Below are 14,409 nucleotides of genomic sequence, written 5' to 3' on the forward strand. Positions count from 1 at the left end.
GCCAAATGATTAGGGCGTATTACAAAAAAATTATATTTATTAGGGATGTCCGATATTATCGGCCTACCGATATTGGCATTAAAATGTGATATCGGAAATTATCGGTATTTGTTTAAAAAAAAAAATATATATATATATATATATATTTTTCTTTAACCTTTATTTACCCAGGCAAGCAAGTAAGAACACATTCTGATTTTTTTTATTGTCAAAAGTATGCATAATGTTGTGTTAATTCCACTACAAGATATATGTAATGTTAATTACCTGAAATTATTCAGTTTTTGGGGGGGGGGGGGGGAACCCTGCATATATTGGTATCGGTTGATATCGGTATCGGAAATGAAGAGTTGGACAATATCGGTATATCTGTATCGGTAAAAAAAAGCCAATATCGAGCATCCCTAATATTTATCAATTAAAAAGTCAGAGTCTGCACCTTCCGTGTCCGAATGCAGTCAATGCTCAAGTCCGAGTCATCAATGCTCAAGTCCGAGTCATCAATGCTCGAGGTCAAGTCACGAGTCCTGAAACTCAGTCCAGGACTCGGACTCGAGTTCTACAACGCTGGTGGTTAGCACTGTTGCCTCACAGCAAGACTGTCCTGTGTTCAAACCCCCAGCACGGGCCAAGTGATCAGGGGTCTGACCAGCAGGGGGCCTCTCTGTCTGGAGTTTGCGTGGGTTTCCTCCAGGTTCTCCGGTTTCCTCCCACATCAAAGACAAGCATGTTAGGTTTCCTGCCGCTGCCCTTGACCGAGGTACTGGCATCACAACTGGAGCTGGGCGCCGCACGGTGTGGCTGCTCACGGCTCCTAAATAGTTAGGATGGGTCAAATGCAGAGAAGGAATTTCCCCAAGGACAACTTAACAACTTAACTCTCAGAGCGTGTGTCGCCTCCTGCTTCAAATCATCCACCATTGTTAAAAAAGGCAACACGATGAGGTGACTGGTGCCCTGTTGCCCTCACTCAGAGTGAGCAAATGCTTTGAGAAGCATGTTAAGAAGTTAATATGTAGCGGACTGCTGACCACTACCAGCAAAGACCCTTTTACCAATTTACTTACAGGCAAAACCACTCCACCAACGACGCAATAGTCATAACACCATAACTCTGGTTGGATGCCAAACTTATTTTCGTTGTACTGTACTTGTGCTGTATAATGTCAATACATTTTAATCAAATCTGATTTAAAACTCTACAATGCCTTCACCCACCTGGAGGAGAATAACAGAGTGCTGTTCGTTGACTATAGTTCAGCGTTCACAAACAAAAGCGTTCGTTGACAAAGGAAGCCACTCAACTCCTTGCCCAATCAACAGTCATGTCTCACCTCGACTACTGCAATGCACCGCTCGCTGGTCTACCGACCACCTCCACTAAGCCTCTTCAACTCATTCAGAATGCAGCCGCCCGTCTGATCTCCAACCTACCAAAGTCGGCCCATGTTACCCCACTTCTTAGGGACCTGCACTGGCTCCCCATCGCCGCACGAATCCGCTTCAAGGTCCTCGGCCTGGCATAAAGCGCAGCGAAGGGAACGGCTCCCGCCTACCTCCGGTCAATGGTCTCTAACTACACACCCTCAAGACCCCTCCGCTCTACATCCTCTGGCCGCCTCAGACACACTCCTATCCGAGCTCTGGGGGGGTCATCAAAGAGAAGCCGCCTATTCTCGATCCTCGCTCCACAATGGTGAAACGAACTTCCCATCACAGTTAGGACAGCCGAAACCCGATCAATCTTTCGCCATCAACTAAAAACACACTTCTTCAATCAATATCTGAAATGAAGAAAAAAAACGGAAGAAAAAGCAATTCTAACCTTCTTACGGTCTTATACTATCATGCACTCTTCCTACTATACTAATATGTCTTTACTACTATGCACTCAACACTGCAGCACCCAAGTTTCAACACTGTTTAATGAACATTGTTACTCCTCTGAAAGAGTTGTACCCTTCCTCCTGACTTGCCGTACATAACTTGTAAGTCGCTTTCGATAAGTGTCAGCTAAATGACAAACTGTAATTGTTCAACACCGTAGACTAGACGCCAAACTTAGGACTCAACTTCAACCTGTGCAGCTGGATCCTGGATTTTCTAAGTAACACTAACGGCCTGCTACCTGTCCACTACTTGCGCACATGCATACACACACACATGCATACACACACACACATGCATACACACACACATGCATACACACACACATGCATACACACACACATGCATACACACACACATGCATACACACACGCATGCATACACACACACACGCATGCATACACACACACATGCATACACACACATGCATACACACACATGCATACACACACACATGCATACACACACGCACACATGCATATACACTAGGGATGGGCATTTTTAAGAAGAATCCAGATTGATTGATCGCATGCTATACTCGAGTGATCATGTATTACTCGAAAAGAAAAAAAAGAAAAATTCAAATTATTATTTTTTTTACTTAATTTTTTTCATTCACGTATATGTTTAAGGAAACCAACAAACAGTTATAATCTTACACATACATGTGAAACAAATATGTAAAAAAAAAATTATTATAATACTTTTTTTTTAATAAAAATTATAAATTATTTAAGATCGATTTTTCTCATAGCTACGAGTAATCGATTACTCACGCCCATCCCTAATACACACGCACACATGCATACACACTAGGCACTAGGGTTGGGTACCTTTCACATTTGAACCGATACGGTACCGGTACCTGTGAATCGATACCGGTACCCAATGGTACCTTTTTTCGGTACTTTAGTCTCAAATTTTTTTTATCTACCTACCTAAAATCCAAACTTCAAATAACTACACTTTCGACCATTTTCGGCTTGCCATTGCCCCGACTGTTTTGTTGTTGAATCGAGTCAAATCCTAGGTAAGCGTATATTGTGCGTGTGAACGTTGACATGAAAAGAAAAGGTTTAAAAAAAAAAGTGTAAAATGTTTTTTTTGTTTTTTTTTGTTTTTTTATCTCGCGTGAATCGATACTCGGTAGTACCGACGTGTTTCGGTAAGTACCTTTTAAAAAGTACCCAATTCGGTACCCATCCCTACTAGGCACACTAAGGATTTGTATAGTCGACTGGCAATTTTTACTTAAATCACCCCCCACAGCCCAATCAGACATTAAGCACCCCCACAGCCCAAATGGAATGATCAAAAAAATTATTATAATAATAATAGAATAGAATAATACATTTTATTTATATTGCACTTTGACTTTACATTTGGCAATCTCAAAGTGCTACAGGTTGAAAACATTTAATGCAACAGATAAAAAAGCATATACAAAAGGTTTTAAGGGTCCATGAACCAAAACAAAAGACTTTCACTCTCTGTATTTAATATGAAGAATCTGAAGACCATGTTAGTGAAAGAGGGGTTCTCATAGTGTGGATGCGTGTGTACTTGTGTGTGTGTGTGTGCGCGTGCATACATGTGGTGTGTGTGTGCGCGTGGGTTCCCCAGGCTGTTGCCTGGGTGCTATTTCAGGCGGACGACTGTCGTCCCAAAATGCTTCTCAGCTGAGCACTTTTCAAAACAATCGTCACTGGTGCCCATCTCTCTTTTTACAAGGGCCCTGCGCCGCGGAGCTTCACCCTGTCGCCTTTAACCTGCCGCCTGTGATCTGCTCGGGGGGGGGGGGGTTCAAAGTGGCAGAATGAAAGGGGAGGATTTAGGATGTCCTCTCTTTCGGCGAACATATATCTTGTCTCTGTCATGTGGTGTTCTGTGGAGTTGGCTCGGTCAGCCCGTCTAGCTCGACAGCCATCCATCTTTATATCTATCTTTATATCCATCTTTATATCAAGTTGGAGAGGGATGTCTTTCCACAGTTCTGACGGAATTGGGGCAGGGTTTCTAACACGGGGTATATGCGGGGTATTAACCAGTATTAAATTCATAAGGAGTGTCGCTATGTGTTTTTTGCTAGTGTGGTTGTGACATTGGTATTAAATTTAGCTCTTAAGTGGTATTAAAAAGGTTTTCAAAAGTCTTCAATTTAACTTGTTGAAACCTGCACATACAGTACCCTGTAAAAACGGATACAAATTTAATAGACTTGTAGTACTAATGGCCATTTTAAGTTATCACTACCAAAAAGCTGTTGTATTTGTATTTTTCATTAATTGTATTTATTTTACATAAAAGGTCATTAATAAATCGTTTTTGGTCCCACTCGGCAAAACAATGTTCAGAGGGTTCCTATCCTTCAACAAAAGAAAGGGCTTTTAAAGAAAAATAAATGTAAAGGTGATCCATGTTTAGAGGAGAGGAGAGGAAGAGGGGCATGTATACATACCGTAAATCCTCTAATAGTGGAGGGTACTCGAATAAAGGACGGGCCTCTTATATAAGCCGTGGGTTTGATACATGCAGACAAATACAGGCCGGCTTCCAATACAAGGTCGCAATTTTTTTTCTTTTTTTTTTCTTTTTTGTGCCGTGATATAGAATGAGAAACTCTTGCCAATGCAAATTAAGTGCTGCCTCCCGCTACACTGACTACATTAACGTTTCCCTCGCGTTGGCTTTAGCGTTAGCTAACGTTGTCATATCTAGATCTGTGGTGTCGGCTGGATGACGTTGGCTCCGTTTGCAAACGTTAACGTTCGCTATCTATATGCCGTTGGCAGGCGGGGCTGGCGTTGTCCAGTTGACATTACAGATCATGATGGCTATGATAGCGTTAGCTAAAGCTACTGCATGTTACTGTATCAATGCAACTCGATTCGACTGGTCGAGAAGGTACCACACGCTAAATCGTCCCCGGACCCCGCAACCTATAGACGGTTCCAACTTCAGTGTGTGAATTAGTTAATCCACCACAGTTTCACCCTGACAAAGCAAATACTCGTGTGATCTGTATATGTTTATGTCTAAATAAAATCAATCACAATTACAATTGGCCAGTTTGTGAAATGAAGGCCTGCCTCTTATATAAGCCTCTCTCTAATAAAGGCCTGGTGCTCTTTGCAGCTGAGCTAAATAGAAGACCCGTCCTATATTTGAGGATTTACGGTATTTGTAAAAGTACCTTTGAAGATTGTCATTTATTTATAATGACATTTACTCATAATAATCATAATTAAAAAATAATGAATAATTTACTTGCATTCTGAAAATCTCCAGTTAAACTGCCTTTGCCTATATTATGGAAAAAATTCTAACCATTAACCGTATTGATCAATGGAATATTTTCATGTTATGATCACTATGCCGCTTGGGGAGGCCAGTGTGTTCTGCTGTCTGAGACTTCAACGCAGAGGAATGGTATCTGATGGTCGCCACGTAGCTGATATGTTGACGTTTGTTGTAGAGTTCGGTCTGTCGATGTGCCAGGCCTCCTCCGTCACCTTGTGTTAGAACCTCCTCCTCCGTCACCTTGTGTTAGAACCTCCTCCATCACCTTGTGTTAGAACCTCCTCCGTCACCTTGTGTTAGAACCTCCTCCGTCACCTTGTGTTAGAACCTCCTCCGTCACCTTGTGTTAGAACCTCCTCCGTCACCTTGTGTTAGAACCTCCTCCGTCACCTTGTGTTAGAACCTCCTCCTCCGTCACCTTGTGTTAGAACCTCCTCCTCCGTCACCTTGTGTTAGAACCTCCTCCGTCACCTTGTGTTAGAACCTCCTCCGTCACCTTGTGTTAGAACCTCCTCCGTCACCTTGTGTTAGAACCTCCTCCGTCACCTTGTGTTAGAACCTCCTCCGTCACCTTGTCTCCTGTTAGAACCTCCTCCGTCACCTTGTGTTAGAACCTCCTCCGTCACCTTGTGTTAGAACCTCCTCCTCCGTCACCTTGTCTCCTGTTAGAACCTCCTCCTCCGTCACCTTGTCTCCTGTTAGAACCTCCTCCTCCGTCACCTTGTCTCCTGTTAGAACCTCCTCCTCCGTCACCTTGTCTCCTGTTAGAACCTCCTCCTCCGTCACCTTGTCTCCTGTTAGAACCTCCTCCTCCGTCACCTTGTCTCCTGTTAGAACCTCCTCCTCCGTCACCTTGACTCCTGTTAGAACCTCAAGGTGACGGAGGAGGTTCTAACAGGAGACAACCGCTGTATCCCTAGATGTGGCTCTGAAAACGGGGCCCTTCTGTCCAGGCGGTCCGCACTAGTGTTCACGACACACCGACACTAGAAGAGTGTTGTGATACCCAGCTGTTAAAAAACGGTTCAATACTCCATGTTATTAGTATCGATACTTTGTACATGTACATTTGCTATAGGCTACTCTTTTTTACATGAATTAGGCTAACAATTCTGAAGCCTATTTTATTCAAAAGGAAGATATTGATTTACATATGTATATATATATATATATATATATATATATATATATATATATATAATGTGGAGAGAACGCATAATAACAAATGGAGATTAGCTACAGTATATAGCTCAGCAGCTGTATCAATCATTTGATTATTTTTAATAGTTTCAAACTTTCAACGGCGTCAAAATATTATTAATTAAAATTATGTTCTGTCGTCTAATATTACATTCCATCACTTGGAACCGGTATCGTGATTCCAAGGCCGGTATCGGTATCGAAGTCAAAATGTTGGGATTGTGACAACACTAGTCCCCACATAACAAGAATGTAGAACATGTTTTATAACATGTTTCAATGAGCTTGGGTTCCACAACGATGTCATTTGGGTCCCGGACGTAAAAGGTCACTAACCACCTCGGCCAGTTCTCCTGGCCAGCGGCCTTCAGGCTCCACAGCCGTGGGCATGGACTGCTGCCAGCAGCTGGAGAACTAACGGCTCGAGGACTATGGGAATGTCTGACCACTAAGTGTGTCTGACTCTTAACCTCCAGAACCTGCACAGACGTATGAGGAGGTGGGCGCAGCGTAGAAAGACTCGTCTGTGACAGGATCGTGTCAAAGTGCCATCATGTAACGAGAAGAGGCACGAGTCCTGCGTCATGCTTTTTCAGTTGTTTGCGACGCTATGTGTGGCATGTCTGGTGGTGACTAGTGGAGTCATCAGGCTGGACACTCGCACACAGAAACACACACACAGAAACAGAAACACACACACACATGCATGCCCCCCTACGTGTGTGTGTTTGGTTAGGTTCAATTCAGTATGTGTCTGCTGGTATGCGTTTAAAGATGATCACTCTGTCTCTCTTACTCTCACACACACACACACACACACACACACACACACACACGCACATTCCAGAGCCATGGTCAAACTACTTGTCTTTCACAGGCTTGGTGCTGTAAGCGGTCTATCCTGTCGACTGACAGCACAGGAGAAGCCTTTCTAAATGAGACCGCTCATCAATTACGTCCTCGACACATTCTCGCCTCTCGCGCTCCTCCCTCTTCTCGCCCCCTCCTCCTCTCCTCCCTCCTCCACTCACCTCCTCCCTCCTCCCTCTTCTCGCCCCCTCCTCCTCTCCTCCCTCCTCCACTCACCTCCTCCCTCCTCCTCTCCTCGCCTCCTCCTCTCGCCTCCTCCCTCCTCCACTCGCCTCCTCCTCCCTCCTCTTCTCGCCTCGCTCACTTTGCATCCTTTCCAACATCTTTCCCCTTCATCGCTCCTCTCGTCTTACCCTCCTTCCAGGCCTCCCCTCATTCCACCTCCACTTCCCTCTCTCTCTCTCTCTCTCTCTCTCTCTCTCTCTGTCTGTCTGTCTGTCTGTCTGTCTGTCTGTCTGTCGGTCTCTCTTTCTCTCAGTATGCACCAGAACCTCTCAGTATGCAGCAGAACCTCTCAGTATGCAGCAGAACCTCTCAGTCTGCACCAGAACCTCTCTCAGTATGCAGCAGAACCTCTCTCAGTATGCAGCAGAACCTCTCAGTATGCAGCAGAACCTCTCAGTATGCAGCAGAACCTCTCAGTCTGCACCAGAACCTCTCTCAGTATGCAGCAGAACCTCTCTCAGTATGCAGCAGAACCTCTTTAATCCTCCGTCAGTCTGAAAGCACTCCGTTTATGACGAATCAGACGAGGCTTCTCTAAAACGTTGGACTATCCCTTTAAAAGCCTGGAGCGCAAATTTTACAAAGTGTACAAAGTGTTGGAACACGATGTGGTCGGCACACACGTGGTGAGCACTGTGTGAGTGTTGATGAGACCTTGACCTTGACGGTCCCTAATGGAGGAGGCGGTTCTGTAATGACTCAACCCCCCCCCCATCCAGTGGTATGTAGCAGCCTATAAAGCATGCTTAAGTCCCACTCTGGTTTCAGGGAGTGGAACACCCCCTCACACTCTCTGAAATAGCCCCGTCCTTGTCCCCACAGAACACTGTGTGTGTGTGTGTGTGTGTCGTCGGGAGGGGGTGTATATATGTGGCGGTGGTTGATTGAGGGGCAGATTGCTGGTGACGGGCCATACTGCGTTCTGTTCCTCCGACTCCCTCCAGATTAACGGCCCTGACCCCCCCTCCCCACACACACACAACTTCTGCAGCCCCCACCTGTTAGGATCCCTCTTGCTGCAGAGGTCACGCACGCACACACACACACACACACACACGCGTGCAAAGTGGACGAGCCGTATTAACAAGAGGTCTCTTATTTGCCCTTCAGTCACGCCGTAGGTGATGAAGACCATTAGGGGTCATTAATGTGTGTGGGTTGGGGGGCTGAAATGCATGTCGCAGCACGGCGCTAATTGCCCTCTTAGCCAATTATCCCCCATTTAACAGCAAGTCACCTGCTCTGTGTCGCTGTCCACACGTTACCAGACACGCTCATTACACGCCAAGACTCCGAGACACTCGAGTCCTGCAGGTGTTTTTTTATTGGATTAGATTCAAATGTATTTGTCATTATTCAGCACAAGTACAGTACAACGAAAAGACGCTTGGCTTCCAACCAGAGTGCAAATGTAACGGTAAAGTGCAATAGTAATATACAATGTACAGGTGATTAGTACTACTGAGTAATCGTGCTAATGTATGTACAGAGTTGTAGTATTAATATGCACAGTGATACAGGTATGAAGACACTATGGTAGTAAGTCATACTGGCCAGCAGCGTAACTAGTAAGAGTAGGTAAGGGATATGTACAGGTATAGATATAGTATCTACAGGTATATGATATGGTATATAACTCCACCATCTCCACCTCCTCCCATCACATGGTGACGTTGGGGCCTTCAGCTCCTTGGTCTTGCTGATGTTGAATATTGTAATTCTATTGGCTAACACATGTGTGATGTCATCTGTTCTGTTTCTTCCAGATTCTGATGCACACCAAAGACATGGTTGAGAAGGTAGGCTTGACAAGCTATTGACTCATCTACAGCTAGAGAACCGAACGCTTCAATAGACCTTTTCAAACTTTACTAACGTCACAGTGACCAATTGCAGCCACTCTTATTGTCTGGGACCAAATACGGCCACGCCCCACTCCCAGTAAAAAGTGGGAATCTCTAGAATGGGTTTGGGGCGATGCTAGTATAGAAGTGGCTCTCAAGGTGACCATTAGACAACACTTTCTGTTGTCAGTAGATGGCAGCATTGGTTTAAAATTAAAAGGTGAAAATGTTGAAAACTACAACACTGCATTTCCCAAGAGCATTAGCACAGGTCGCAGGTCACTGGGATGTGTCTATATTCTTCTATGTGATCTGAACAGCGGTAAACTATTACTGCGACCTCGGTATAGCGACCGCGAATGGTCAACTAATTATCTGACAAAGTGCGCTGGTAGCGTTACATATGTTGTCTAAAGGGGGACATATGGTACAATTTAAGATTCTAATGATAATCGGCATATAAAGGACAACATAGAGCATCGTTAATTTGTAAGAAACCTCAATGAAAACGGTGCAGGGTGCTATTGTTATGAAAATGTGATAGAATCCTATAAAAATGTGGACGCATTTGGTTTACGTTCCGTTATATAGCTAAACATTCTAAATGTGCTTATATAATAATAATAATATATATATAAAAAAAATCTTCAGAAAAATAAGCAAATCAAATTTAGTATGTAAAGATAATTCTCTAAATGCAGATCATAATCACTGCTGTGTTAGAGGGGATGTTTGTGGGAGGGATTAAATATGTCCATAACTGTTGATTGACCTCTTGACCTTTTGACTTCCTGTGTGCGTCAAGATGAACCTGGAAGTTATTTACGGCGACACGGATTCCATCATGATCAACACCAACAGCAGATCCCTGGAGGAAGTCTTCAAACTAGGCAACAAGGTGCGTGCAGTTTGTGTCCACGCTGGGGGCCGTGCACACCGTCTTCACATTCGCTACACATAACATTTCAAGGTCATCATTTGATTTTAGATTCTTATCGCCTTAACCTCTTTAGCCCGCAAATTACATCTGAAAAAGTAAACGATAATTTTGTCAAACGTATTCAAGTATAAACATCATAACCATGCCACAACAGCAGTTATAATGTATATTATCATCAATACGTTAGTTTACCAATAGGTTAAAGTGTTATTAGTTCGATTTTAGTTTTAGTTTTTCTGTTGTGATCGCGAAAGTCTGCCATTTTGAAAAAGTTACCGTCGGTAATTGTAGTCATTTTGACGCCATTGTGAAGATTACTTGAAGCTTTCGATGAGCGTTGGAATCTTTCAAAAATACACTTCCCAGAGGCCTCTAGGTCAAAAAAAGCAAATTACTTCTGTATGAATTTTTTTAATATCTCTTATTACTCAGGATAATATACCACAAAACTGAACGTTATTGGCATATATTGGAGCGCAGTTTGTCTCCCCTATTTTGAGCATTTAGCAACAATCGGATTTGAAATCAGTTTCAAAATGGCGGCACTCTGGCAAGAATAAGAAACCTACTGTACATACAGTAGATTTCATTATCTGTTCTGGTGATACTAAATCCAAATTGAACTCGGGCATTTGAAATATAAGATTTGGCACAATCCATAAATGTGCGAATTGGCTATAATAAGGTCATTTATAAGCCTGCTATTCTATATTCTATAATAATATTTCAAATTGCATTGGTCCGGATGGGAGAATTCAGTACTGTATCTACAAAACCTTCTGTTTAATCATCCTCCCTTTATTAATATCCTTAGATTTCTTGTACACGTGATCTCAAGAAGGTACATCACATGTCTGGTCATTTTTTTTGTCTGGTCATTTTTAGCATGGTGTTATTCACTGTCAAAGATGCAAAGAAAAATCATAATTCATATTCTCCTTTGTTTCATCACAATTTAAGCAAGCCTAGTAATAGACACAATATTTCTGACACTGGGAATACATTCACTGAGGTCCATATATGTCCCTAGATACCAAGAACATGCAAATGGGCTTGTAGAAGTGGAGCAATATTCCATTTACTTAGGTATGTATTTTAGGCGGATTTTCAGAAAATAGGGCTCCGGGCTTAAGCGGTTAAACGTCCCCTCTACTCAAATGTGATTTCTTTTTTCTACAGCTTACTCCTCTTGGAGGCAAGATATATACTGTACATATTTGTATCTCTTTTCCTGATTCCCCTCCAAAAAAAATCAACAATCGAGAATTGTGGAAATATTTATAAATAAAAATAAAAAGTGTTCAATAGAGTGTATTGAAATTTAAAACGATAAACTATTCTCCTATTGTTCTCCTCTTTGGGTCACATTTTTCCACTACTGCTATTAGCATAATGTTTAAGGCACATTTTTATTTGAAATATTAATATTGTTACTGTAATTTCTTAATCGAAATGGTATTGAATTTGAATGTGTGTTGTTACGCCCCTAGTTGCTGCATCTCTCAGTCTGAGACGAATCTCCCTATGATGACCAATTAAGACGCGTCTCATCATTAACTGTTAGTTACATTCCATTAGCGTTCACTCTTGGCTAGTGACTCGGTAACGTCTGGTTGTGGTTGCAGATGTAGAGAACCCACTTCCAAGTGCTGGAAGTTATCGTTGACCTAAACCTTTTTACATTTTTATTCCAATATTTCCGATGTCATTTCTGTGGCTCTGGGCTGTTGGTCCCTGGTCACTTTCTCACGGGGTGACCGTGGCTCAGGAAGTAGAGCAGTCGTTGGGTAATCCGGAGGTTCCAGGTTTGATTCCCGTGCAGCGTGTTGAAGTGTCCTTGAGCAAGACACTTAACCCCTAACGGCTCCTGATGAGCAGGTTGGCACCTTGCATGGTTGCCTCTGCCGTCGGTGTGTGAATGTTTGAGTGAATGGGTAAAATGTGAGGAACAAATTGTAAAGCGACTTGGATAAAAGCTGTTATATAAATGCACATTTACCATTTTTCCCAGGTGAAAGCGGAGGTGAACAAGCTGTACAAGCTGCTGGAGATCGACATCGACGGTGTCTTCAAGTCTCTGCTGCTTCTGAAGAAGAAGAAGTACGCCGCCCTGGTGGTGGAGCAGCAGGCTGACGGGCGCTACAGCACCAAGCAGGAGCTCAAGGGCTTGGACATCGTCCGCAGGGACTGGTGCGACCTGGCCAAGGAGTGCGGCAAGTATGTCCAGCCAATCTCTGCTGTCGGCAACGTGCCATCATATTATGTACAAAGATCATCATATATTGTACCGAGATCATCATATACTGTATTGTACCAAGATCATTATATATTCCACCGAGATCATAATATATTGTATATTGTACCAAGATTAGGCATGTGCCGGTATCACATTTTGATGGTATGATAACCTTGGGCAAAAATACCATGGTTTCACACTATATCACTGTATTCGGTTAAAAAAGTGAAAAGGGCCAGTTATTTTTCCATTGAACAAAATGTCTTATTACAGTGCACAAACAGATTTTCTGTAAGTGTTATTTATGAATGTGTGAAGACTGTCTATTACACAGGGAACTGTCTGACCACTTTCAAACTAAGTACAGAATAAAAAATACTTCCAAATAAACGTTCATGATTATCAATATGTAGGCTACATGTCAAAAAGGAAATAAGTTTCGTTAATGTAATCTACTTGCACAGATGTATGTTATATAGCCTAGTACTATTCTTACTGGATTAAACGTACATTTAAACAATGAATCTTTCATGATTATGAATATGTAGGCTACATGTCAAAAGGGCAATAGGCCTACGTTTTGTTAAATGTCAATGGTTTGCCCTGCGTCTAGTTAGCATAATTATCAATGCAAAATACATAAAAAGTTACTTATATGAACAACCGGGGTGTACTCTCTGTGCACGTTATGGAAGATGTTCAATCTATTATTATTAGAAATAAATGTACAGCATCTGTGAGAACGGCTAAAGTTGAGTATCACTTAGAACTAGTAACCAGCTCCTACTCAGATCCTGCTAAGTTTTGGAAGGCGGTGAATTTAAATAAGACCAGAACCACAATTTCCCTCCCTACAGAGATTAGAAAGGGTGAATCCTTGATCTCGGAACAAAAAGAGGTCTGTTTAGCCATAAACCAACATTTTATCAAAGCTGGTCATCTATTTGAGAATAGCCATGTAGGGCCACCAGGTGGACAGGATCAGGAGCCCTGTACATTCCCTGTGCAGATAGGAAATGATTTTCAGTTTCATTTACAACCCTTGTCTGTAAACTCGGTTCTTGAGGCACTTCAAGCCATTGATACCAGGAAATCAACTGGAGAGGATGGGTTTGATCCTTTTTTCCTCAAACTAGCTGCACCATTGGTTTCAAAGCCAATAACACACATATTTAATCTTTCACTACTAACAGGTGTGGTTCCTGTTGCCTGGAAAACAGCCCATGTGACCCCCTTGCATAAAGGGGGGGATAAAAGTGACCTAAATAATTACAGACCAATCTCCAAGTTATCCTGTCTAGCTAAAATCCTGGAGTCATTGGTAAACAACCAACTTAAAACATTCATCACAAAACACTCTATATTAAACCCACACCAATCTGGTTTTAGAGAAAAACACAGTACAATCTCGGCGGCTACTGTAGTTATAAATTACATTGTATCAGCCCTTGACAAAGGAAAGCATTGTGCTGCCCTGTTTGTAGATTTGTCTAAGGCGTTTGATACTGTTGACCACCTTCTCCTCTTACAAAGATTGCAGAGTGTTGGCTTTGATACAGGTGCTTGCAGTTGGTTTCAAAACTATTTAACAGAAAGATTTCAGTGTGTGAAAATGGGAAATGCCCAATCAGAGCTTATACCCATCACAAAAGGTGTTCCACAGGGATCAATCCTCGGCCCGGTCTTATTTACCATTTATATTAATAATATTGTCTCATCTCTGAGCAGCTGTCAAAGCCACCTTTACGCGGATGACACAGTTCTCTATTGCAGTGGTTCCCAAAGTCGGGGTCGCGACCCAAAGGTGGGCCGCGAGCAGCCACGGATGGGCCGCGAGATGATTTAAAAAAAATTAAATTTTTTTTTTTTTTTTTTTATATTTATTTTTATTTTTATTATTATTTAAA

General features: G+C 42.6%; 1 protein-coding gene across 1 annotated transcript in view; it reads left to right on the forward strand.

Moving 5' to 3' along the window:
• pola1 (polymerase (DNA directed), alpha 1) overlaps nt 1-14,409 on the forward strand; it is a 206,249-nt gene that overhangs the window by 96,769 nt on the left and 95,071 nt on the right. Inside the window, exons 27-29 of the mRNA XM_084326141.1 lie at nt 9,249-9,281; nt 10,132-10,224; nt 12,278-12,483. Coding sequence (XP_084182267.1) covers nt 9,249-9,281; nt 10,132-10,224; nt 12,278-12,483 — 332 coding nt within the window. The remainder of the gene's footprint in view (nt 1-9,248; nt 9,282-10,131; nt 10,225-12,277; nt 12,484-14,409) is intronic.

The sequence above is a fragment of the Notolepis coatsorum genome, assembly GCF_963971535.1.
Source record: "Notolepis coatsorum genome assembly, chromosome: 12".
NCBI classification, from domain to species: domain Eukaryota; kingdom Metazoa; phylum Chordata; class Actinopteri; order Aulopiformes; family Paralepididae; genus Notolepis; species Notolepis coatsorum.